At 43.1% G+C, this 27,171-nt stretch overlaps 1 protein-coding gene across 7 annotated transcripts in view; it reads right to left on the bottom strand.

Annotated features, from left to right (window-relative positions):
* The window catches only part of KATNB1 (katanin regulatory subunit B1), a 434,067-nt gene that overhangs the window by 141,546 nt on the left and 265,350 nt on the right, over window positions 1–27,171 (bottom strand). For all 7 annotated transcript variants that reach the window (XM_069217361.1, XM_069217365.1, XM_069217360.1 and 4 more), the window contains one exon: window positions 10,454–10,527. In XM_069217361.1, the coding sequence (XP_069073462.1) occupies window positions 10,454–10,527 (74 nt within the window). The remainder of the gene's footprint in view (window positions 1–10,453; window positions 10,528–27,171) is intronic.

Raw genomic sequence — 27,171 nt, 5'->3', positions numbered from 1 at the left:
TAGGAGGTCAGTCCTGACTGGCACTGCAGGCAAACCTAGGTCCAAGACCTAAGCTGCCCTACGAACCACCATAGCATATGAAGCTCCCTCATCCGTAGCTACAGTAGGAGGTGAGAGCAAGCCAGTATCCAACTCATATTCTAAAGGGTCATAGGAACCCTCCCATTCCTCCCCTGTACCTGGCTGATCAAATAAGCCTCAGGCAACGATCTGGTCCCTGACGGCGGCGTCGTTCCAGCTCCGGATCATCTGGGATGAGGATGGGGCATGCACCGCTGGTGGGTGCCAGCAGAGCGTCAACGTCAGGAACGACACCAGAGGAGGCTGACTGTGTGCACTCTGCATTGTTCCGGATCCAGTATCAGATCCAGAAGTCCCTAGCGACGCCGAGGCAGAAGCTGCCAGAGTGGAATCTGATGGGGCCCTTGCCAACCCCGTGGGGCCTGAAGGTGCACCAGCTGGGGCAGCCCATACAAACACGAGGCGCATGGCTTCGTAACACTCCTGGAGTCGAGCGGGGGTTGCGCCGGCTCTCAGAAAGGGGGGGGAGGGCATGGGAGGGAAGAGACCTGAAGTTGGCCCTAGTCGGTTCCGCAGAGCCGAGCTCGGAATGCCGACATTCACGAAATGCCTTGTCCACCGAAGGACGTGGTGAAGTTGAATTCTGCTTGGCCTTCTTCTTGTGCCTCTTCCCCAAGTGCCTGGAGGACCTGGAGAGCAAAGAAGAGGACTTGAGGCTTCTGGAGCGGTCCCTTGATCTCCTCGATCTGGACTGTGAGCTCCTAGGAGTCGTGCCAAGCGAAGTTGACTGTCTGGCCACCATGAGCTTCAGAGACTGCTCTCTCAAAGCTTTCGGGGCCATGGCCTGGCAGTCGTAACATGTCTTCGAGTCATGGTCTCTGTCGAGGCACAGAGACATACCTGACGTGGTATGCACCACACAGCTTGAACGCAGTCTTCCTCAATGACATCCTCACCCAGACTCGAAAAACCATTGACAAAAAGGTCGAAAGAAGGGCTGCCAAAAAAGGCAGAGGGTAGCTCGAATTTGGACCTGCGCTTAACCAGCGCGGAAGGAAAAGAACTGACGTACGAGCACCGGGGTGGTGCCTTTATAGGCGACCAGGACATCACAGATGGCTGCAGTGACGCCTGTGCGGGCAGGGTTAAGCTCAGCAAAAAAAATCCAGATTCCAAGCTGATGCAAGAAAATTCTAAGGTAAGGAATCTGCAGCTAGAAGACTGTCACATACACTGTTTTATATAAAAGTTCACACGTCAGCTATAAATAAAGTGTCAGTCCGTAACACTTGCACCAGGGTAGGAGGTACCGGATCAGCTAAGAGCTGCTCCCCTCAGCCTCCAAGGTACTGATTTTTCAGACAAGATGGAACACAGGCAGGCCACTCAGATTTAAGGAACTCTGCTGTCACAGCCTTATTACTACTCGCCTAGTAATACATGCTGTGAGGCAGGAAATGCTTTGGTGTTCTACAAATGGTTCACAGTCTTAAGGTCTATGCACTTCCATATCCCACACCCAGTCATTTGTGAGTGTGGCTTGGCAGCGTGGGCATGGCTTGTTCCATAGAGCAGGCTACGATTACAGTGACTTACCCTGAGAAACAAGCTGCACGCTCTGACAGCTTCACCAATTGCACATTGAGAGCCCTCTTCAAAGAGTGAGTCCTAGGAAAATTTGCCCAATTGCCCTCCCCACCATCTTTCTGAGACTGGTGAACATACCACATGAAGCAAGCAGGGACTATCCACAATACTTGATGTGAGATAATGTAAAATTTCTTACCTGTAGATGGATTTTTGCAGCTTGAAGAATTTTCTGGATTCACATGCTGTGCATTATTCCGCCATTTAATGGTTGGGTTCTGAATTCTCCACTGTTTAGCAGTCCTTCTTCTGAGTTTTGGGTTGTTGTTGGGTGTCGACGGAACCACCATATGGTGTCCCCTCGGGATGCCTTCCTATTTCCTCTGTATGTTCCATCCTTTAGTCACCATCTTCAGATTCTTTTTTTTCCTAATTATTATTTATTTGTCTTTTCTTCCATCTTCTTGGAAGATGTAGGTGGGTTGCTTGTGAAACCAGAATATTCTTCAAGCTGCAAAACTACACCTACAGGTAAGAAACTTTATGTTTTGCAGCATAAATCTTTTCTGGATTCACATGCTGTGCATTGATTTTAAAGTGGTTTTACTCCTATGGGGGTTGGGTTAGAGATGGGCATTGATTTGTAAACAAATGTTGTAGAACCCTCTGACCTACTTGGCATTCTTTGCTCATCTGGATATCAAAACAATAATGTTTTGTGAATATGTATACTCATGACCATGTTGCTGCCATGCAGATTTCCTGTAGTGGAGTATTTGCTAAAAAAAAAGAAGCAATTTTTGCTCCTTTCTTCCGTCTAGTGTGTGCTCTCGGTGCCCTCAGGAAGATTTCTACTGCATTGTATGGCACAATTTAATTGTTTGCACAATCCACCTTGCTCTAGTGCTCTTAGTTACTGGTTTTCCCAAATAGGTATTGGCAAATGACACAAATAGTTGTTCAGTTTTCAACAAAGGCTTTGTCTTTTCAATGTAGTATATGACTGAACGTCTTCCGTCTAAATTATGCAAAGTTCTTTCAACATGGGTCTTTGGATTTTGAAAGAAGCTTGGTACCTGTATACTTTGATATGAAATTGCAACACCACCTTTGGCAGGAACTGTGAATCCATTCTCATGACAATTCTGTCCTTGTGGTTCCTGTATTGTGAGTGCTTGCAACTCACTCTGCATAGCGAGGTAAAGACTACGAAAAAGGCAGTTTGTAGGTTCCATGTGGGTGCTGGCATTCTCCTCGGTGGAGCTATTCTTTTTGTTCCTTCTAGGATTCTCTTTACTACTGGCCCTGTGAAGAAACCTCTTCCTATATGTCCCCTTGTGTTTTCCACTATTGCTGCTAGTTGAACCTTTAAGGATGCATACATAAGACATACTTGTAAGAGATGTGTTAGGTATTTTAGAACTGTCTTTTCTCTTGTGCTTTTCTTTCCTTATCCTTGTTTAACACACCAAAGTGAATATCTTTTGCATTTTGCCATATTACACTTTACCTATTATTGGTTTCTTGCCTCTCAATTCTGCCATTGTCTTTCTAGGTAACTTAAAATGTCTGCATTCTAAGTCTTCAGGAGTCACGCCATTAGGTTTAAGGATTCTTGCTCTGAATGCAATACCTTCCATTAATAAAAGATCCTTGTTTCTTGGTATCCTTTGGATTCTTCCTTGAGCTAACTGCATTATCTCTTGAGAACCAGGTTCGCTTGCCCATGGTGGTGGAATTAAAATGAAGGTCATGTGACTCCTCTTGCATTTGTTGATTGCTCTGTGCAACAACAGGATTGGGGAGAAGCATATGTAAATGTCTCTGACCAGTTTATCGAAAGGGCATTCCCCATCAACAGATTCTGCAGTTGTCTGGAGTCAAAGTACTGGCATTTCATTTAGTGTTTTGTGGGCTTGCAAACAGAACTAATATTAGTGTGCCCCACCCTTGAAAGATCCTTTCTACTACTGATTGGTTGAGCTCCTATTCATGGGAGCATGAGGCTTGCCTGCTCAGCCTGTCTGCCTCAACATTGTTTCTTCCTAGTAGATGTAGAGCCTGCATTTCCATGTTCCTTTCTATTGCCCATTTGCAGAGTCGCTGAACTAGCCTTGATAGGGGCAAGGATTGAGCCCCTCCCTGCTTGTCCATCTAAAACATTGTTGTTGTATTGTCTGTTTGAATCACTATTGTCTTCCCCCAAATATGGTTCTGGAATGCTCTGAGGGCTAGAAAAACTGTCTTCAGTTCAGGGAGGTTGATGTGCAGTATTGCATCCTGTTTCTTCCAGATTTCCCTTACTTTGAAGGTCACCATGTATGCTTCCCATTCCATATGAGAAGAATCCGTGGGTATTGTGACAGATGTAGTTGGATGAGCAAAAGGTCTTCCCTGTTCCGCCATGCAATTTCCTCTTGTATTGTCTGCATGACAACCACTAGATCGTCCCAACACCCCGTGCATTGATTTTAAAGCCACTCCCGGATAGGATCAGTCTCTTATTAAGTCTCGCATATGGGATTAACAGAATGCATGATGCCATCTTTCCTAATTGTTTTCCCAAGATTCCCGCTGTCAGAGCTTGCACTTTGCAATAATGGAAAATGGCTTCCAAAAGGGATTGTGTTCTTCTCTTGTTGGGGAAGGCTTTTCCTTGTGTTGAGTTTAACCTTGCCCCCAAGAAAATTGTTTCCTTTTCTGTCTCTGGAGAGGACTTTTCTATGTTTAATGAGAAACCTAGTATGTACAATGTCTTCATTCCCCATTGAGTGCCCTGTTCACATTTTTGGTATGAGTTTGATCTTATTAACCATTTGTCGAGGTGCGGATTTACACGTATTCCCGTTCTTCTGAGATGTGCAGCTACTGCTGTGAGGCATTTTGTAAACACTCTTGGTGCAGATTTTATTCCAAATGCCAACATTGTGAATTGATACTGTATTCCATTTACCACAAACTTTAGGTATTTCTTGTGCTTTGCATTCATTGGGATGTGCAAGTAGGTGTCCTTCAAGTCTACCTTTGCCATGTAATCCTCTTTTTTGTAGTTGTAGTATGACTTCCTATATGGTTGTCATTTTGAGTTTTTATAAAAAAAAATAAGAATCTGATGTCTAATATTGGGCATAACAACCATTCTACCTTTGGAATTAAGAAATATGTGGAGTAATTGCCCTTGTTCATTTCCTGTTTTACTTCTAGCTCTATAGCCCGTTTGTCTAATAACTCCTTGACATCCTTGACAAGACGAGCCATTTCCTCATCCTCTTTGGTCCCCTTATTGGAGGGAATTTGATTAGTTTTGTGCAATAACTGAATTGAACTGTGTTTATGATCCATTTGTCTGGAGTTATTTCCTCCACTCTTGGAGGAAGTCTTTTAACCTTCCACCGACTAGTGTGCTGTTCTTGAAGTCTAATTGAATATTCTTTTCTTTCACTGATGGTTTTTGTGAAATTCTTGCATTCCTTGTGTAGTCACTTATTTGAGGGGGTTGCACCTCTTCTGTTTTTTTGCCCTCTCCCCCTGGCTCTTCCTCGAAAGGAATCTCACCCCTGTTGCTAATGCTGCAAGCTTTGTTGAATTGTGGCAGTTTGGGTGCTACTCTGGAAGCCTTGATAAGAGCTTCCTGCCTAGAAGTTACCTCTTGAGGATGGTTGTTGTGTCGCAAATGTTCCTTTTCATAATCCACCTCGAAACTGCATTGTGCCCATGGACTTTGATTTTCATTGTCCTTTTTTAGCTGGTTGAAATTTCTGGTCACTGAGTTTTGGATTAATTGTTGTCCATTGAAGGCAGTGTTTATGATATTCACCTGAACTTCTGGCTTTAACCCTGAGGTTCTCAGCCATGAGTGTCGTCTTAGCGTGATCACCATCATCAACATGAGGCTTGATGTATCTACTGCATCTAAAGCAGATTTTAAACATGTATTGGCAATGTTTTTTCAGTAAGACGTGCTGCTCTTTTTCAATACTGTACAGGAAGGTGTTTTAACAGTTATACTATCTCCACCTATTGCTGATGAGCAAGTCTATTGAGTAGTGCATTCACGTTTGCAATGTGCCACTGGTTTGCAGCAATATGTTCACATCTGCGTTGCATGAGTTCCATCCTCTTGTTTTCATTTTACAGTGAAGGGCACGAGGTTGAGGAGATGCTGGCCCTCTTTCTGGCTCTTGATGGCATTGTGGAGTCCGTAGGGACAGTGCATTTTATATATGCAGGGACTTGGAGGAATACTTCCATTTCTTTTCAGCCCTAGGAGTTACAGCTCTACAAGTGGTTGGTTCCTTAAAAGGTTCCCTCCCCTGGTTTAGGATGCTTGGTAGCATGGGTAGAAAGTGGCTCCTTGCCTGACCTGGCAGTAATATTTCTGGTAGGAAGCATGATTGTGGTTTATAGTCCTCAAGCTGTACGTTAAATCTGTCAGCTGAATTCTTAACAACCAGATCGTACATTACAATATCATCTGAAAGTGAGGCTTTTGATGGGTAAGATTCTACACCCTCTTCAGGAGTCTGCCTCGAAGTCTTTCCATTGTTGATCACCTTCTAAAGCCTGATACAATCCAGTTTGATCTTTCTCCTTATGGAAAAGCTATTTTTCTTCTTCCTGAGGTTCTGGTGTGACTGGAGGCTGTATTTACTTGCGTTCCATCCCAGATATGTGTTTTGGTGTCGAAGCCTTTTGTGGAATTCTGCAATCTTTGAGGTTTTCATTGAATTCCTTCTTTCTTTGTAAAAGTGCGGACATTTCGGCCTCAAATCTTCTCCTATTTCTTTTTTTGTCAACGGCCTGTTCGTCGGGCCTTGGGGTCTTTGACGTTGAACCCTCTTTCGACGATGACTCAGTCATCGAGTTTCTTTGACTGGCTCTTGGCTGTTTCACTTTCGACGTTGACGCGTCTTCTTTCCTTACATCTTTCGATGTTACTTGATTTTTCAGAGAGCTCCGTGAGACTCCTTTACATGGGTAGCGAGTGCTTTGACCCTGAGGCTCCCTTTTTTGTTTGCAAGTCAGTTTTTTTTTACTCTGAAGTCTTAGACAATTGCCCAGACTCTTTTACCTATGACTTTCAGCTCTTCTTAGATGTCTGCTCCTCTACATCGATGATCTCTTGATCACCCTCCAATGTTTTGCCTTCTGCTCCCTCTGCGACGTTCTCATTATTGCTGCTCAACAGCCCCAAATCTCTGAGAGATGGTGTGGACTTTTGGCCCTCTGAGGCATGGTGGTCCACCCTCTGTCTTGCTCTTACCTTTAGGGTCTTCGGTGCAAACATGGCGCAGGCGATGCAATCCTCACTCCAATGTTCGAGTGTAAGGCAGATCTTACAAACTAGATGTTTATCCTTTTGTGCGCACTCATGGGGACAATTTTTGAAAAACTGGAACAGCGTTTTATCCATTACTCCGAACAGGAGGCCCCCTTAACGGGCATTCTCATCTATCCATCGGGTGAAAAGAAACATACTCTTCTGTAACTTCCCTCTTCGACAGCTCTTTGTCGACGATCGCTCCTGATTAGATGAACTTCACACCGAAAGTCTTCCGACTTTTTCCATTATTTTTTCCTCCTGTTAGAGACCTCTCAGCAAACATCCAGACCCAACGACATTCAAAAAGAATCTGAAGATGACGACTAAAGGTGGGAACATCTGGAGGAAGTAGGACAACATCACAAGGGGACACCATGATGGTTCCGTCCACACCCACCAACAAACAAAATCAAAAGAGAAGAAGGACTACAAAACAATGGCGAATTCCGGACGCAATTATTAAATGACGGAATAATGTACAACATGGGAATCCAGAAAAGATTCACGGTGCACAACTAGATTACCGGGTAAGACGCCTGACTTCATAGGTGCAATATTCAATTCTCAAAACATGTTACTGAGAAAGAGAAGTATAGTCTGTTGCTGTGCTCTCCTGTTTTTGATTTTGTGGTAGGAAGACACCAGTAAACAATATTTTAGCTCACCCACAAACCATTTTAAAATAGGTTTAACAAAAGGAAGAACATAAATATGGACATAATTGACATAACTGCACTCAAGCTAGGGACCACAAAGCTAGGCAACTATACAAACAGTGAACAGTAGTACTGATGAATGCTTGCCAGTGCAAGACATGGAACCCACTGATGAAGAGTACTATACTAGATATGCGAGTGTTCTTCAACCTATATGAATTTATGAATGTATATTAATTTCATAAGAGGTTTGGGTGTTTCTACCAGATTTGTTGCACTAGTATGTTTATGGAAATTGTACAATAGCCCTTTAATGCCTCTCACCTGTATTGGGCCTGTCCTTTGTGTGTGACAGAATTGTGTTATGTTCCTTCTCCAAATGCCACATCCTTATTGTTTATATTAGAGAAGTATGTGGTACTATCCATGTTGTGCCTTTATTGTGTCGTGAAGCTACACAAAAGAAAAAAGATTCATATTGCCTATGCTTGTTTAAATGTGTGATGTAAGCAGTGGCGTAACGGGACTTGAGCCCCCCCCCTGCAAAGTAGAAACTTGAGGGGGCCGCCTTTGCCATGGACCCAGTCAGGGGGCTGCTGCCCGTTGCACTGTGTACTGTGCTGAGGGGGGGGAACCCTGGAGCATGGAGACCCCACGCGCTGAGGGGGCATTTGTTACGCCACTGGATGTAAGGGAAAGCGTAAACCCCTACAAAAATATATAAGCAGAGTTTACATTTGGATCTACCTGTAAACAAGCATTTTTTAAAGGGAGTAGTCGACTTTGTACAGTTTTAAAACATGGCTAATTGTAACATTTTAAAAACAAAGACCATGATGAAACTGTTAAAAGCAAAACTACAAGCCCCGTAATGCAACAAGCTGTTATTTGAGGGAAAACAACAAAAATAGATGATGGTATCCACTGTCCATCTGCGAAAGTGGAGCTGTGAAATACAAAATATAAGTTTGTTTCTGAAGTTCTTGTTTTTTCTTGTTTTTCTTGTAGGCAATTAAGGGTTAAACAGTCCGGTGGGAGAAGGGGCAGAGATGCCTTTCAGATGCAATTGAGGATATCACTGTCAATTAGTTAACAATAACAGTCCTTAGAAAACTTGCAATGGGCGACATTTCTCAGAACAATTAAGGCAGCAACAGTTGGATGTGACTATAGAAATTCAGACAGGAAGTATAATGTCCTGTCACCGCTCTTCCTGAACATGGCGGGATTAGATGTCACGTTTACAACACTATTGTGAAACGCCCTGCACTGAAGAAGTGCTGCACGGGCTGCAGGTGCTGCCCCGCGAGGGCTGCCAGTGTGTCCCTCACTCCCCACCGAACTTATAAGCTTGGATCGGTAACTAAAAATTAAAACAAAAAGCAAAAACAAACAAAAACAAAAACCCTGTATCATGTTTTTAAAAACTTTACCCACGCTGCGCAGCATAAGAGATGTTGTGCAGCATGGCTAAACATCACTGGCAAAGTCAATATGTCACAATGGCGCGACCTATTGGCTTTGCCAATGCTGGTTTGCTATGTGACTTGGACTCAAGACTCCTTTGCTTCTAGGTTTTGTTTTCCCACGCACATAGTTCTTAAAAATAATTACTATTGGAGTGGCTGCACCTTTACTACATTGCCGGTAGATTGAGCCAAAGCATTATAAAAAACAGGGCAAAAGTGCTGTTTTCCAACTTCCAATTAAAAGCATAGTTTTTCTGCTGGTGGTAGTAGAGTATTTTCGATTGAAACTTAAATCTAGATACCCTAACTATATATTTAAAACATATATGCACCTACCACAACTATAGGAACCAGAGACCCATGTATTTTGTATTTTATTGGTTGTGTATGTACAACTTTCCATACCCCTAGTGAGATCTAAATTACCATGTTACTACAATTCAGATCATACTAGAAAACATGCTCCCACCCGCAAAAGAATTGGTTAATACGCCATGATAGGTGATCATCCACTAATTTCAACCTGAGAAGGCCACAGTGGCTGTCACCCAAAAATTAGCAAGGTAGTCACCAAAGGGAGGTTACCAACCAATTATTGACTATAAATAACATTTCACATGACTACTCAACTCAAAAACACAATATAGCTTTGTCGAGACCTTTCATCCCAACTGAAACATCCCAGGAGAGCTCTTAACTCACCGAATTCAAGTGATCTGCCACCTCTTAGTGGACTAGCCCACATACAAGATGTGTCCCATTTTAGCCAAGTCAGTGTGCCACCCTTGTGTAATCTGGCAGATCATCCTACAGGATGAGACACCATGAAAGCCTGTCAGTTCTGTCTGCCTAGTATGAACTGGGAGACTTTACCCAAGTTGCTAATAGCCGAACATTTCTGCTATTAGCACCTTGAATACTACTCAACTAGTAGCCACAATATCATTCTATTTGACTTGCACTGTAAGAGTCCGAAACTTCTCAGTGGGGATTCTTAGTCGAAAAGCATCCTATTACGGTAGTAGAAAAAGGGCTACTCAGTCAGTAATCCATTCCAGGAAGATTCAACACTACATGGTCAACAAGTAAACAATCCCAGACCTTTCGCCCAGTAACAGACATGAGAACATCCAAATGAGGTCTGTCACTTCAGTTATCAGCCACTGGATCACCCTGTGTGAATGTCTGCTACGCTGCCCGCATTGCTTCATCTCAGTAGCAGCTTGTTCACTTGTTATTAAGGCAAGGGCAGCTTATCTAATTGTAGACCTCAAAACAAAAAGTGCAAATGTAAAGCGATAAACCACAACACTCCCCAATGTCCTGGATAACACTCCAGTTCTTGGGGGGTTTGGGAGAAGACTTGTAAACAGATTCTAAGGGTCCGGAATACATACATTTGCCTTCTTTGGTGCCGGTGTCAAAACTTCAACTGGTATACTGGGCTTCACAATTTCCTTCACAATAGATTCTGCATGAAAAAAGGAGAAATTATTATTAGATGTGTCATTCAAAATAGCACAACATGATCTGCCTTGACAAACACATTCTGGTTGTATGAATGGTAGAGTAATATATTGCACTCTGATAGAGAAATCTAGAAATATTTTCACCTTAGAAAGTGATCTCAAAGGAGGCTCAGAGATGAGAATGCATTTGATTATATCTGACTTTTAGATTTTACCTGTAACAAAAGTACTGAATAACTGTCTTAAATATGCAATGAATGAATACCTTTAATATGTGGACTGTAAAATAAATGACTACCTTACTGTAAAAACATGTGACTGTATGAGTTCCTAAAAGTGCAACAATGTAAACATAAAATGAACAAACGGTCAACGGGGCAAGCACCATCACTAAATATGCGGTTGAAAAGCAAATTAAATAAAACAATGAAATGTGCATTTAATATTGTGCGATTTACCTAATCTGTTAGTATTATTTAATTTTCTAAGAAGTTGCGGACCCCCTGAAGAGGCTTTGCGGACCCCCAGGGGTCCCCGGACCACAGGTTGTGAACCACTGGACTAGTGCATTCAAGTTTGCAATGTGCCACTGGTTTGCAGCAGTATGTTCACATCTGTGTTGCATGAGTTCCATCCTCTTGTTTTCATTTTACAGTGAAGGGCACGAGGTTGAGGGGATGCTGGCCCTCTTTCTGGCTCTTGATGGCATTATGGAGCCCGTAGGGACAGTGCATTTTATATATGCAGGGACTTGGAGGAATACTTACATTTCTTTTCAGCCCTAGGAGTCACAGCTCTACAAGTGGTTGGTTCCTTAAAAGCCTCCCTCCCCTGGTTTAGGATGCTTGAAGCACTATGTGATAGTGACACCAACAGCGCTGTTGAAAAGGCCCTACACCTTTTGAGGATTTCCGTAGTGCTGCAGTGGTAGGAGGCAAACGGTGTAATAGCTTGGAATCTAATAGGAGTTCTAAGCCAGATCTTGAAAATCGAAGGGCGCTATTACAATTTAAAAAAAAAAAACAGAAGTAGCAGAAAACGTATAAAAAATGAGTTAGAGCTATTAGTTTTGTAAATTCCTAACCAGACTTTTCTTGCCACTTAAACTGAAAATGAACAGCAAAAACAGTTGACATAAGCGAGCTGATTCAAAGCGCCATGGCCGGTATGAGCATGACGCGAAGGAGAGACACAAAAAGAACAAGAAGTTCACTTGCAATCAAACGCACTTTATCTGTGTAAAGGAGCAGTCTGCAAGGCGGTAACAAAACCGCTCCAAGGAGGGACAAATGTAAAGCATTTAACAATGATGATAAAGGATTTTTGAAAGGCAAGCCCATAAAACAAGTGAAAGTGATGGGCGTGGTTAAAAGACCACAATACTTACAACAGTTCAAAGCGCTTGCACAGTAGACCTAACTACAACCCAATTTTCTAGGTTTGGGCTGGACTTTGCAGTGGTCAAAACACCAGCGTTATGTTTATTTCTTTGATCAACAAAAACCTTCAGGTAATGTAAGTAGCCATTGGTAGTGCGGTTTGAAGACATCATGTGTTTTTTGTTATAAATTGCTTGAAGCATTCCCTTCAGCAGCAGTAGTTTTAACGTTAACTGCTATGCTGAGATTCTCCACTGGGATGACACTGCTAGGATGCCATGAGAAAGGCTAGAGCACCCTATTATTAAAGGAAACTAAGCAAAGCTTATAATGTTGGACAACACAATGTCTCTTACATTGAGAATCACTATTCCAATATTGATCTTGACATAGTCGAGAGACCTGGCCTGTATACTAAAGCCTTACACTTCAAATGTCAGTCTCGAATCACGATCATCAGCTAAGGGAGAAGCAGCTAGGACAGAGATGCGTCTTCTGAGTAAGTTTGTGGTTTTGACAATCAAGGATATAAATGACAAAACATATTATTGTGGCACATTTTTCACCATTGAAACTTTGAGCGTAAAACCAATGCCAACCAAGGCAAGACCATAGAATGCTTCTTTGGTTGTTTAAAAAAAAAAAAAGTGTTTAAAAGTATTTCATGACAAAGAAAACAATCATCAAAGTAAACTATGCAAAGCTAATTCACCTACGTAATAGACTGTCCCTTACAGTGAGAATCACTATCACAATATTGATCTTGAGTTAGTCAAGAGAACAGACGCAAGCTCATATACTAAAGCTCTACATCTTATGTGTTAGGCTGGAATTACGGCCATCAGCTAATGGATAAGTGGCTAGGAGAGAGATGCTCCCTTTGTGTACGGTTGTGGCTATGACTTCAACAATATATACAACAAAACCTATTCTCGTGGCACATTTTTCACCTGAGACTTGGATGGTAAAAATGTATCCTAGTCCAGGCGAGACCAAAGATTGCTTCTTTGGCTGGTGCAAAACTGAAATTATCTTGCACGATACATTTGCAAACCATGCAGCCAATGAAAGGGACTGAGTTTGTCAAAGGACCGATTTTAAGCCAAACAAACTGAAAGATACTTTATCAATGTTACCGACTAAACAACTAATCTGAGGTTAATTTAGTGGAGCAGTCAGCTGGAACCTTGGATGTATGTCTATGTCTGCTGACCAGATGCAATGCACTAAACAATTTTGAATGTTCCTCTTCTTGGTATTTTAGATGTATAAACATCAGATTTCCAGACTCTATCTACAATGCAATTTCAGCATCTTTGTGCATAAATATACTTTCCCCAAAGTTGCAATAATTAACTATGCTACGAGTTATCTGACTTTCCTGGAGGGATTCTGGGAGCTCCTCCAACAGAACTTACAGGTGTTGATATGCTTTGCTCCAAATATTATGAGAGCTATTTGTCTGCTAAAAATTCAATTTAAATTATGTAAACCCGAATAACTTTCAATTAATGCTTTTTTAGAACCGAAGGAGCCTAAGGAGGAGGGTCTGGTTGGCATTATCTGAACAAATAAACATCTTTATTAAGGGAGGGCAGCAATACTATGCAGTACAACATGTACACCTGCTGATGGTTTCTTTAACCCACCAAGAGGTTATACAGAGGAGTGGCGAAAGGGCCAGAATGTACACATCCTCAACTAGCACTCTATGACAGGTAGGAGAGAGCTCCTTGTCCTAGGACCAAAATATAGATGAATGATTGGAAGACCCCAAAAAAAGTTTACAAATGTGTATACATGACAGAGCACAGGAATGAGCACCCACCATATGCTTGGTAGCACTGGTGATGCCAAACAAGAAGGAGAGTTTGTGGCTCACAAGAGTGCTTACAAGACACTACATTTTCCTAGATTCTTTTTTTCTTAGTAATGGAGTAATTTTCCTGCACTCTGGCAGTACATTACAGCTAAAAATGTGCTTTAGGTGAACATTCTGCAGAGAAACTGTAGTGTAGGAACACCACATTTTTAGAAGAGACACCATAAAACGATAAAAAAAGACCTCATATTATTGTAATTTCTCTGGAAACTGCAGTTTAGAAGTATCCAGATTGTGGTTTAGGAGTAGAAGTGTTCTATAAACTTAAATCAAGATATCGAAAAAGCATGCCATTTATCTTTCTGTGGGCACTGACTGGTTACTGGGTAACCGGTAAGGGACGAAATGCAATATAAACATGGCAAGCGTCTGGGAGATTCTCTAAAGCGAGATGCAGTTTTGGTCGGTCAGGACATTAAGTTGATTACCCAATAATCAACTAAATCAAAGTAAATCTTGTAAAATCACGGAAGACATGTCAAGTTACAAAATGTATGTACAACTGCCTAAAGAGTATCATTCTAGCAAGACATGATAGGAAGCAATTGCCGAAATTTGATTACAAGTAGTCTTCTTTTTCATTCTCTTCTTACTCTTACAATAATTGTAAGTGAAGATACAAGACCTTATCAATGGCCCAGCCAGTCGCTAATTTATACATAATAGACAGCAAGACATAAAAAAAATAACATTTATGTACAGAAAATGATTTCTGAATTTGAAAATGCATTAAGTCCAAAATGACACCTCCCAAGCTCTAGGTGCTTATTTGGCTGATGAACAACATAACAGTCTGTGACAGGCCAAGTAATAATGACGGCTTGCGAGCATAGTGATGTTTATAAATGTCTTTATTTATTTCTTCTATTACAGTTGTTTCTTGAGTTTATTCCTGTCATGAGTTCTTCGTAGCTTTGTAGTCCCTCAGTGTTTCCTTCTTTCTCCTTTTGGGTAGGTGGTCATCTCATTACAGCGGAGGAGTTTGTGGGGAAGAAGAAGAAGAGAAGAGACCGATTAGATGGTAGGTATGTTTTTCTTTCCCTTATTATCCTTACTCTTCCCCTGTCTTTCTCTTTCTCTTTCTATTTTCTTTGTCCTGTATCTTCTGTCTCACTGCTTTGTCTTGATAGCTTTTACCCTTCGGTTTTTCTTGTTCTCCTATTCTCTCTGGACTGTTCTGCGTTTTACTCTTTATATTAACCTTTGTCTTTGCTGTCCTGTCTCGGTTGCTTGTCCAGTTGCTGGCTTGCTTATAGAGCGTTTCTCCTTTCCTCCTCTCCTTATTTTCTCAGCTGTTTCTCGTAGTTTTCTCTTATTCTCTCTCTGTCAGCTCCTTGTCCTGTTACTGGCTTGTTTTCCTATCTATAGAGCGTATCTCTTTCCCTTCCTCGCCTTCTTATTTTCTCAGCTGTTTCTCGTAGTTTTCTCTTACTCTCCCCTTGACAGCTGCTTGTCCCTGTCTGTGTCTATTGGTGTACAGTGCCTATTTATTATAGTGTGCCCATCGTTATTGTGCCCAGTGTGTAGTTCTCCAGTGCTTCTTCTTCGTCCTCTCTTCTTCGTGTCTTTTGTTGATTCTGTCCTCGCCTCGCTCTCCTTCTGCTGTCGCTTCACCTGTCTCCAGTTCTCCTGTCGGCGCCCCGGTTCCAGGACTTATGTGGTTTTTAACCTTTTGGATTGCTGACTCCTCTGGATGTTCTCCGCTCCCCTGCAGCCCGCCTCTTCCCGTACGACATTGGTGAACTGAGGAGTGCCCCTGGGGTACTTCCATCACGGGCCCGCGCCCAGCACCCTGTCACACAGTCTAACTTACCCTGCTACAGCTCCAGATAACAAAATAGGACAGCAACTAACAAAACTCCCCTTCAACTTTATGACCTAAGAAGATTTCACTAATGCTACAAAAATCTGTTGCCCAGCATGCACCCAGCATACCTATGTCCATCCCAAATCAAGCAGAACCTGCTCAACAGCTACGCAGCAAATCTACCAGAGTCACCCTCAACCACTTGTTGACTACAGGATTGTTCTCAAGTTAACTCAGAGCATCCTATAGACAACCTATGTAAAAAAAGATCAGTCTTGAACCTACTGATTCTTCTAATAATCAACCAATAACCAAAAACTAATGAGTCTTTCTTGCACAAACTTGATAAAAGATTTGCCTTAGGAGGTATATTAACATACCTAGTAGAAATGACCTTCTCTCTGACTAGAACTGGATTCCATTCCATCTGTGGCGTGAATGCAGCACCAATAGCCAAACTAGATGACGTTTAAGGCAGTGCTAATTCAAACGCAGTGGCATCATTTATTACTTGATCTTTTCACTGGAGCACAAGTATCAATATTGAATAAGACTACCTCCTTCCTCTCGTAGGCACCACTGATTGCATAGGCGATGACCTTCAAAGTCCAGCAAACTGTCTTGCTTCAATATTATGTTAGCACTCTACCTGACCTCATTGTCTTCTTCAATCTTACCTGTTACAACTTTGCCAAAAATACATAAATCATACTTATGCTTGCGAATCTATGGCACAATGATCATATATTGAAGTCTCTATTATTAACCTATAATAATATTGCATTCACTATATTGTCTGATACCTCCACATCGACTAACCACACCCTACTCGTAATGTAGTGTTTGGGTTGAAGTACTGAATGAGAAATTGTCACATGATATAACAAATGCGATATGATGTAGGTACATGAAATACATCTGACCTTGACTAATGATTAATTGGCAATGTTTCCAAGTGGTTCAACATAGGATGTTACTGGATCATCTTACCTTAATTATGTCAAAAAAAGAGATACACATAAGGGGCAATGGATCGAAAATTGCCTTTCAATAATACCTAGGCCCACCACCAAACCACTCAGTCGCAGTTGACACTGTTGCCGGGTGGTTGTCAGGCGGTTGCCAGCGGTGAGGAGCGAGGACAGAGCTGCCATTGCCGTTGGGCGCTGCAGGGTGCTGTGGGGTGCTACAAGTTGCGGCCCCCGAACTGAGAGGCTTTGACACCCCCCTTAGGCAGTTGACCTCAGCAGTCCATCTCGGTCCGTGCCCGTCCTAGAGGAGGTCGGAGATCGGCCGGAGTTTGTGGGGGCTGGAGATCAGTATCCTGTGGCCTTGTGGTCAGTGAGGAACAAGGCGAGAGGGGAAAGCAGCCGCCACTGCGAGGAGCTGCGGGGAGAACTACGAGGTGCCCGTACTGTAAGGTAGTTGACTGCGCTCAGAGGAGATCGGAGTGTGGCTCCGTGCCCAGCATCCTGTGGCCCTGTGGTTTTGTGGCCCTGTATATCAAAGGCAGGAGTCGAGCAGGGCACTGAAAGCCGGCATTAGATGCAGAAAGCCAGGATCTTTGAATGTCCCAGATATGGTGAGGAGGCGCTGGTGCTGCTGGTGGTGCCCAATCTGGACTCTGAAGTTCGGAGTCCAGGCATCTAGGAGTCCAGGAGCTTTAACAGGAAAATACAGCAAGAAAGCAAGTAAGCACTAACCCCTATTTTAACCAGTATCGCTAGCTTTAACTGAGACTTGCATGGAGGTCCAAGTCAGTAGGATAGTAACAGCCCAGGATACCATACTCTACAAGCTACGAAATAGCAATTGGGTGCCTGGTGCTTGAGGCTCAAGCGTGCGAGTTCTTCCAGGGCATTAGGCCGAATCCCACCTTTTTTGCACGTAAGTGGCTGGTAATAGACTGGTGCAGCTTTTGCCTAAAGGGATGCTGCTATAGCACCTCAGTACTGGTACAAATACTGGTACAAGCATCCCAGCACTGGTTAATCAATCCTGATTCCACCGGCAAGTGAAGTAAGGATGACACTAACTTGGGGGAGAAAAAAAGCAGTAGAGAAGTAAAGGCAGTGCTCCCCAGGATTAACGGGAGAAGTTCTGGTCGAGCGACAGAGTGAATGTACCGGGAGGAAATCCCCATTAAAACTAGCAGTCTCTGAGAAAACCACTAATAAATCAGCTAGCCATGATAAGAAAGAGGGATACAAAATCACTGACTTTCTGATAACTAAGATGGCAGATAATCCCTTCCCAGCTTTGAACGGTACATTATCTTCCTCCCCACAGATAGACACCGACATTGAGAAAACTCCTATAGCTGCTGAGAAGTCCCCCCAGGACAAGGAAAGCCCACAAGTTGACCTAGTAGCGAGTAGCTCACTGAATCCGCACCTCAGTAACCCAAGTGTAATGATTATGGCGGAAGAGCACAATTGCAATCAATTCAACGCTTTCTCCACTTCAAATCTCAGTTATTGGAACAATTGGAGTCAGAACTCCCCCTTACAAATCTCACAATCACTAAAGGGAGGAAGTGATAGGGATTGTATAACGACGCAGGATGCACCTTTAATCGACCTCTCAGATACTTGTTCAGATGCATTTTTAAGTAAGCAGGTCACCTGCGAGGGACTGATAAAAGTGGGTCAGCTACTGAAGACACACAACATGCAAGGAGAGGAGGGGGTGTTTGGAATCCCTAAAAGACAACGTGAGCCGGCACACCACCTGCAGAAGTAGCTCACCGGTGAAGATACACTTCTTCAACTCAAGGAGACCAAGGAACTCAGATAGGCACGAAAACGCAACTGACACTGCACTGACCCATCCAGGGGTAAATAACGTCCCAGCGGTCCCACCACTGAAGTTAAATTTAAGGACGAATTGCCAGCATCTGGAGACTCTTGGGCCTCGTGGCTCCAAGGATGCAATATCTGCGGCTATTTATTATCAAGCCGATAAACAGGATACTCAGGTAGATCTACTCAATATCTTGACAGTGCACATAGTGAGTATTGATAAGAAGCTCTAAGTGTTGAACGACTTGATAAGAAGGGCTCAAAACCGTTCTTATACTCAGCAAGTGTCATGGCAATCTGCCTCTATAGGCGACAACTCACACAAGGTTATTGAAATTTTAAATGACATCTTGACAGAAGTAAGAGCCCAGGCCCTCAGAACCCAGGACAGGCTCTGCAGCTGGGAAGACATGATGCATGAATTCTCGGCAGACAAGAAAGAGGCTGACTGTGAAGTGGTCCAACCTCAAGAAAGTAAAAACTCACAGTCTATTTATTTCCTTTTCGGCAGGAGAAAAGTCAGAGATCAATTGAGTGCAGGAAAGGCCTCAGTACCCAAGAACCAAGTCCCGCCAGGGGTAGGATTATAGGAGAAGTTTCTAATGAGCCCGCAGTGAACGAGCCCTCACTTATCTCACTTACCAAAAGGGAAAATAAATGACAAAGGAAAGCATGGAAGAAGGTTAAGATGGGCCAGCAAAACTGCATATAGAAGTTATTTGCCAAATTCCTTTGGCACGAAGGGCAAAGACAGAGGGAACAGACAAGGGAGACAAGGCGGAAAGCAGCACAAATGTCACAGAGCAGATGAAGATGCAGCAGGATAGCCAGGATAACTCCAAGATAGCAGTTTCTTCATGCAGAAGTCAACTAAAACAGCAAAACTAGTCACTCAAGGAAAAAAGTGAAATAACTAATGGCTGCTGGGGAGGAAGCCCTGATCAGCGGGAGGGGGCGGTAAGCAAACCCCTAAAGGAGGAACACAACAATTGCCAGAGTACAGACCAAGGGAATCAATGGGACAATGCTGGGTTGGAAGCCAGTAAATACTGGGAAAACAACCAAAAAATTGCAGTAATTCAAATGCCCGTATTCGCAATATCACCTTGAGGGAAACTTCATGCTGACTATTGGTAAGGATCAACACCTATGGTTAGGCAATTATTTAAAATCACCAGCATTAATAAGACCGCCAGGATGCCAGATATCCCATCATATAGTGGATTTGGGTGATAAATTTCTCCTAATCCCTTGCTATAATTCGAACCGGCCTTTCGGCATTTTAAATAGAGGAACAATCATCAACCTTAAAAGGAAATTCAGTCCCTGGCCTATATCACCACGACAGAGCTCCGATCAGCTGAGTTTACCCCCCCATCCAAATAACAGGGGCAAAGAGGCAACACTAACTTCCTGGTCCTCTCCAGTCATTGTTGCTCAAATCCTGGAACAGCAAGACACCTTTAGTTCATGGGGCACTGTGTTACAAAGACTAGAACCTCTTTGATACCCCAGCCCCTTGCTCCCGGGAAAAGAGAAGAGGGGGGGCTCAGTGTTAAAAGGAGCAGTTGGAGTTGAAATCACCCGAAGCAGCCAAGAAAATGTAACTATAGTAAAGCGCCAAAATTTGCTCCATCAGGACATGAGCCAACACGTACATATTGGCTGGCCTCCAATCTGTAAACAAACAGAACGTCAATCTTCAAACCATCATAGTAGCAAATGGACCTGATGAAAAAAACTAGATGCCAAATGGCAGCAGACAACAGCATTTATACAGGGAGTGCAGAATTATTAGGCAAGTTGTATTTTTGAGGATTAATTTTATTATTGAACAACAACCATGTTCTCAATGAACCCAAAAAACCCATTAATATCAAAGCTGAATATTTTTGGAAGTAGTTTTTAGTTTGTTTTTAGTTTTAGCTATGTTAGGGGGATATCTGTGTGTGCAGGTGACTATTACTGTGCATAATTATTAGGCAACTTAACAAAAAAAAATATATACCCATTTCAATTATTTATTATTACCAGTGAAACCAATATAACATCTCAACATTCACAAATATACATTTCTGACATTCAAAAACAAAACAAAAACAAATCAGTGACCAATATAGCCACCTTTCTTTGCAAGGACACTCAAAAGCCTGCCATCCATGGATTCTGTCAGTGTTTTGATCTGTTCACCATCAACATTGCGTGCAGCAGCAACCACAGCCTCCCAGACACTGTTCAGAGAGGTGTACTGTTTTCCCTCCTTGTAAATCTCACATTTGATGATGGACCACAGGTTCTCAATGGGGTTCAGATCAGGTGAACAAGGAGGCCATGTCATTAGATTTCCTTCTTTTATACCCTTTCTTGCCAGCCACGCTGTGGAGTACTTGGACGCGTGTGATGGAGCATTGTCCTGCATGAAAACCATGTTTTTCTTGAAGGATGCAGACTTCTTCCTGTACCACTGCTTGAAGAAGGTGTCTTCCAGGAACTGGCAGTAGGACTGGGAGTTGAGCTTGACTCCAACCTCAACCCGAAAAGGCCCCACAAGCTCATATTTGATGATACCAGCCCAAACCAGTACTCCACCTCCACCTTGCTGGCGTCTGAGTCGGACTGGAGCTCTCTGCCCTTTACCAATCCAGCCACGGGCCCATCCATCTGGCCCATCAAGACTCACTCTCATTTAAAACCTTAGAAAAATCAGTCTTGAGATATTTCTTGGCCCAGTCTTGACGTTTCAGCTTGTGTGTCTTGTTCAGTGGTGGTCGTCTTTCAGCCTTTCTTACCTTGGCCATGTCTCTGAGTATTGCACACCTTGTGCTTTTGGGCACTCCAGTGATGTTGCAGCTCTGAAATATGGCCAAACTGGTGGCAAGTGGCATCGTGGCAGCTGCACGCTTGACTTTTCTCAGTTCATGGGCAGTTATTTTGCGCCTTGGTTTTTCCACACGCTTCTTGCGACCCTGTTGACTATTTTGAATGAAACGCTTGATTGTTCGATGATCACGCTTCAGAAGCTTTGCAATTTTAAGAGTGCTGCATCCCTCTGCAAGATATCTCACTATTTTGGACTTTTCTGAGCCTGTCAAGTCCTTCTTTTGACCCATTTTGCCAAAGGAAAGGAAGTTGCCTAATAATTATGCACACCTGATATAGGGTGTTGATGTCATTAGACCACACCCCTTCTCATTACAGAGATGCACATCACCTAATATGCTTAATTGGTAGTAGGCTTTCGAGCCTATAGAGCTTGGAGTAAGACAACATGCATAAAGAGGATGATGTGGTCAAAATACTCATTTGCCTAATAATTCTGCACTCCCTGTATATGCTCTTGGAACTCCCATGGTCTGAAACACATGGCAACAGATGTGGAGGCGTTGAAGTTCCTTTAGCAGTTTAATATTATTATGTTGCAGGAAACATGGTGTATGGAGCCAATTCAAAGCTCAGGCTACGTCGGGACGCATGTCTCTGCAATAAAGTCTCAAAAATTTGGACATTCTAAAGGTGGCCTTACAATGTTTTGATCAACCAAAGTTAATTGAGTCTTTAAACAAATCGACCTTGGAATCAACTGGCTGCTGCCAATTAAGTTGGAACCTCAGGTACCATCTGGTGCTATTACATTATTGCTGTAAATTAATGTGTACATCCACCCGAACAAGGATCAAACAGGGAAAATGTGGAAATACTGTTAAGTATCCTAAAAATGTTGCAGAGGCAGCACAAGGAGGCAATCTTCATTGTGTCTGGTGACGTCAACGCTGACTTGAGTAAAGGCTTCACAAAATGGGGACTAAATTACCATGGAACGTATCTGAATAAAAGGTTAAAAAAATTGGCTTCCGTCACTTGATGACCCACTCAGGGGCAGGCCCCTTTACACCTGTAGCTTTCTCTAGTGGAACAAAAAAAAATCAACAATTGATTTCACGTTAATAAGTGAAGCAGCTCTGCCATTAACCTCCGCCTATAATATTCATGTACTCCCAGACAGCGATCACTTTCCACAAAGCCTTTTGTTTTTTAAGTTTGAAGGGTTAAGGTTAACTGTTGAGGAGTATTCATCTTGAATGGATTGAGAAACTTGATTTAGTATTCACCCTGCCACGGAATGCACTTTACATTTAGCATACTAGGTTGCACTGTCCCTATCTATATATGGTTACGAGCGAGTGCTTGGTTTTAAGATCCCGCTTTTAGTTTAACATTTTAAGGAAAGTTTTTAGTACTATGACAATCAGGTGGGGGCAACCCTTTTATATACTGCTTAGTCAAAGGGTAAAATCAACTAATATAAATAACTGGGGATTGTTTTTTATTGTAATTGTGTGTATTTGAAGGCCAATTTGAGAGCACGTGCGAGTGTTCATTTGGTGCAATTTTGTGACGAGTTTCTAATTTGGCGCTGGTTTTAATTAAATTTAATTAAATTTACTTACTTAAACTCAGTCACAGTGAGGAACTAGGGGTGATTTATGTTCACTAACCTTGCTCTAATACCACAAGTAAATCAAGTTTCAACAGATCGCTTCTATATGACGAGACTTCACAGTCAAATTTCCCATACACAGGTTTCCCTCAAAAGCTTATGGTATCATTGCCCTGATCCTCTCAGAGCTGTTAAAAGTCAATACCTCAGATCACCTCTCTTCATACTTCACAAATGTTACAAAAAAGTCAGTGTATGGCTGCCATATTTCTCCACGATCTTCCCATCTGGAATTGTGTCTCACCAGCACTAAAATCCTTAAACAGGCTGCTTGTTGCTAGACTCCTACCTACCTGCATGATGCATCGAGTAATCCACGGAATTAGACTCATCCTAGTTCAACGTAAACTTAGCACCTATCAACAAACAAGCCCTCTATCTTGTATGTTGGCACTTATCTTGAGAATTACTCCCAAAAGAAAATACTTCAACTACTATAAATTCTTTCTCAGGTATGATGGCTAGACATGACTTAGATTTTTGCAAAGATAAGAAAAATCGTCAATCACTTAATACTGTGGAGAGCACATAAAACTGGTCTTTTTCCATCACCCTAATAACATGACAGAGAAGGAAAACAATATAGTTGGATTTATTTGCACACTGCTCTGTAACACATTATGTGCAGCTACCACATCATGCCTAAAGCTCAGGTTTAGACTCCTCTTTGAACCATATGCCCTTCATTCCATATAGGACACATTACATCCCACATTCTTCCGGCCATACACTCGAAAAGGGTGCCAGGATTCTGATCCGAATCAAAGCGTTTTGTAGCTTCATCAAGAGTAAGACAAAGATAAAAATGTTAAAAAAGAAACTCCATTTTCAAACAGGGCTGGTTCATGAATAGTCATGTGGATGGCCTGTGTTTTTGACTGAACAATTTGCAAAACCACTCCAAGTGTTATGTTATGGGCTCTTTGCAAAGCTGACTGGGACATCTTATGCAATACTAGCCACATTTGAACAAGCATTGACAAAGCCAATAGGTCTGGGTAATTAATTTCTTAACTGTGTTGTATGAATTGGAATGGATGTTTGTGGCGAGTAGTGGAATTATGTGGATTGGAGTGGAATTATGTGGTTTTGAGTGGAGTTATGTGCAGTGGAATTAAGTGGTACGTTGTGCTGCAGAATTACTTGAATAGTAATTATGGGAATTGCGTGTAGCTGAATTATGTGGAGCGGGATTGTGTGACAAGGAGTGTATTTATTTGGAGTGGCATTGTGTGTCATGGAGAGGCATGAAGTAGAGTGGAATTATGTGATGTGGTGTTGAATTTGGTAGCTTGATGTGGAATTCTTTGGTCTAGAATGGATACATGTGGTGTGTAGTGGAATTAAGTAGTGTAGAGTGGATATATGTGGTTTGGTGTGGAATTATGTGGCACTGAAAGGAAATGTGTGTAGTTGAATTGTGAGGCATGGAACTGTGTGGCATTGAGTGGAATTATGTGGCATGGGGTGGAGTGTTGCTATGTGGCACAGAGTGGATTTATGTGGAGTGGATTTATGCGGTATGGAGCAGAGTAATTATTTGGAGCTGAATTATGTGGTGTTGAGTGGTATTATGTGGAATGTAATTATGTTGCATGGTGTGGAATTGTTTGACGTTGAATTGTGTGGTGTGGAACTGTATGGCATTGTGTGGAATTATGTAGCATGGCGTGGCATGTTGCAGAGTTGAATTTTGTGGAGTGTAATTATGTGTTTTTGAGTTCAGTGGTTGTTAGAAATGGGGTCTCTAAGTGGCAGACGTATGCACTCTTGTGCAAGTAGGGACCACAAATCTAGTCAGGGTAAGTAACACCACAATCCACATTTTCCTATTCCCACCATCTGGTAGGTTGGCACTGAGCAGTCAGGCTTAACGTAGAAGGCAATGTGTAAAGTATTTGTGCAATAAATCATACAGTAACACAGTGAAAACATCAGAAAAATACACCACACAGGTTTAGAAAAATAGATAATATTTATCTGAAAAAAATAAGATCAAAACGACAAAGAGCCAATTAGCGCAAGTTGAAATATCACTTTTAAAAGGTTTAAAGAGTCTCAAAAAGTTGGGGGATGACCACCCTAATGCTGTTAGGTCTAACAGTGGTTATATGTGGAGTGTAAATATGTGGCATTAAGTGTAATTATGTATATTGGAGTGGAATTATGTGTAATGGAACTATCCGGAGTTGAATTGCATTGCGTGAGTGTAATTATGCGGTTTGGAATGGAGTGGAATTATGTTGTGAGGAGTGGTATTATGTCAAGTTAATTATGTAGCATAGAGGGGAGTGGAAATATGTGACGTTGAATTTGTTGGATTATAAGTATGTAGCATGGAGTGGAATTGTGTCTAGTTGAATTGTGTGGCATGACATTATGAGATGTTGAAATGTGTTGTATGTAGGGGAAATATGTGGCATAAATGTGTGGTGTTGTGCTGTTGACTTGTCTTCGTTACAGGCCAGCTTGTGCAGTGATCTCTGAAGGGCTCAGATTGTTGCAGGCAGCATATTTACTGCAGTGCTGACAGAGGGAAGTGAAACGATGTTTCTCTTTTCTGTTCTGTCACTCCCCCTGAAATTGGCTAATACAGTGAGAATGCAGCTGGCCACGTCGCACGAAGGGTGACAATAGGGGGGACAGCTCCTTAGCGTCGCTCCCCTGCTAGGGAGGCAGATGGACAGAAGGGGCCACCATACTTTGAGAGGGTGGTCCACTCCCATGGTTTATGGCCCACGAGGTGTCAGGAGGGAGGAGTGAGGCCAGGAGGTCTCAAAAGGGGTGACCCCTCAGGGCTGGGGCCTCTTTTGAAGAACACCAAACAGCCCTAATTGTCCAGAGTTGCAACACAATACAATAGCATCTTCTCCCATAACCTTTAGCACCTTGGCCCGCATTCTCAAAGGCTACCCTAGACCAGTTGAACGGGAGTTATTGTTCAGAGGTTTTGGTGAAGGTTTGAGGATCCCATACTCCAGCCCGGCAGTCACTAGGGGAGCCAACAACTTAGGATCAGCCAGGGAAGCCCCAGGAGTGGTGCAGGAGAAGCTGGAGAAGGAGCTTCAATTGGGGAGGGTGGCTAGCCCCTTTACCCAGCCACCCCTTCCAAACTTCATTGTGTCACCTCTGGGGATCGTACCGAAGAAAGAACAGGGCAAGTATAGGATGATCCACCATCTCTCTTACCCCAAAGGGTCATCAGTGAACGACTACCTGGAGGAGGGAACGTGCTCGGTTTGTTATGTTTCATTTGATAAGGCGATTGACCTGGTTCGCGCAGCAGGCAAAGGGGCTCTCATGGCAAAGGCAGACATTGAGTTCGCGTTCCGCCTTCTCCCAGTCCACCAGAGTAGTTTCCACCTCGTGGGGATGCAGTGGGCTGGTCAATACGTTTACGACAAATGCATGCCTATGGGTTGTGCGGTGTCATGTTCCTTATTCAAAACTTTTGCATGCTTCCTGGAATGGGCGCTGAAAGAAAACAACCCCCCTGGGAGTTCACTCCACTACCTAGATGACTTCCTCTTCATAGGAAAGGCAGGCTCTGGCGAGTGTAGGGCTATCCTCAATGGATTCGAACACCTGAGTCAGTCACTGGGGGTGCCTCTGGCTCAGGGAAAGACGCAGGGACCTATGGAGTGTTTGACATTCCTGGGCATTGAGATTGACTCAACGAAAGGGATGTGCCGATTGCCGGAAGACAAGGTCATGGCTCTGCAGACCGACATGTGGCAGGTGCTGAGCAAGGACACAGCGACCCTAGCCACAATTCAGAGCCTACTGGGTAGGCTAAACTTTGCAGCGAGAATTATACCAGCGGGCAGAATCTTTGCCAGGCGGCTAGCAAGGGCAACAGTGAAGGTTAACAAATCCCACCACTTGGTGCGCCTCAGTGCGGGCCTGAAGGAGGACCTGCGCATGTGGCGGTCATTTCTGGAGGATTTCAATGGTACGCTGTTGTGGCGCACTCCATGGTGCACCAGTCAGCAGCTCCAGCTCTTCACCGATGCTTCAGGGAAAGAGGGCTTTGGGGCCATACTGGGCCGTCAGTAGTGTGCAGGGAAATGGCCCAATGCATGGAGGAGGCATGGGCTCACAAAAAACATCACAGTACTAGAGATGTTCTCAATTGTCCTATCTCTCCATCTGTGGCCACAAGAGCTAGCCAACAAGAGGATTACATTCTGGTCGGACAACATGGCCGTAGTACAGGCCATCAACTGCCAGTCAGGGAACTGCCCGGTGCTGGTAGGGCTGCTGAGGGAGCTGGTGAGAG

This window comes from Pleurodeles waltl, chromosome 12, assembly GCF_031143425.1.
Source record: "Pleurodeles waltl isolate 20211129_DDA chromosome 12, aPleWal1.hap1.20221129, whole genome shotgun sequence".
Taxonomy (NCBI): Eukaryota; Metazoa; Chordata; class Amphibia; order Caudata; family Salamandridae; genus Pleurodeles; species Pleurodeles waltl.
This window is presented reverse-complemented; position numbering and strand designations above follow the sequence as displayed.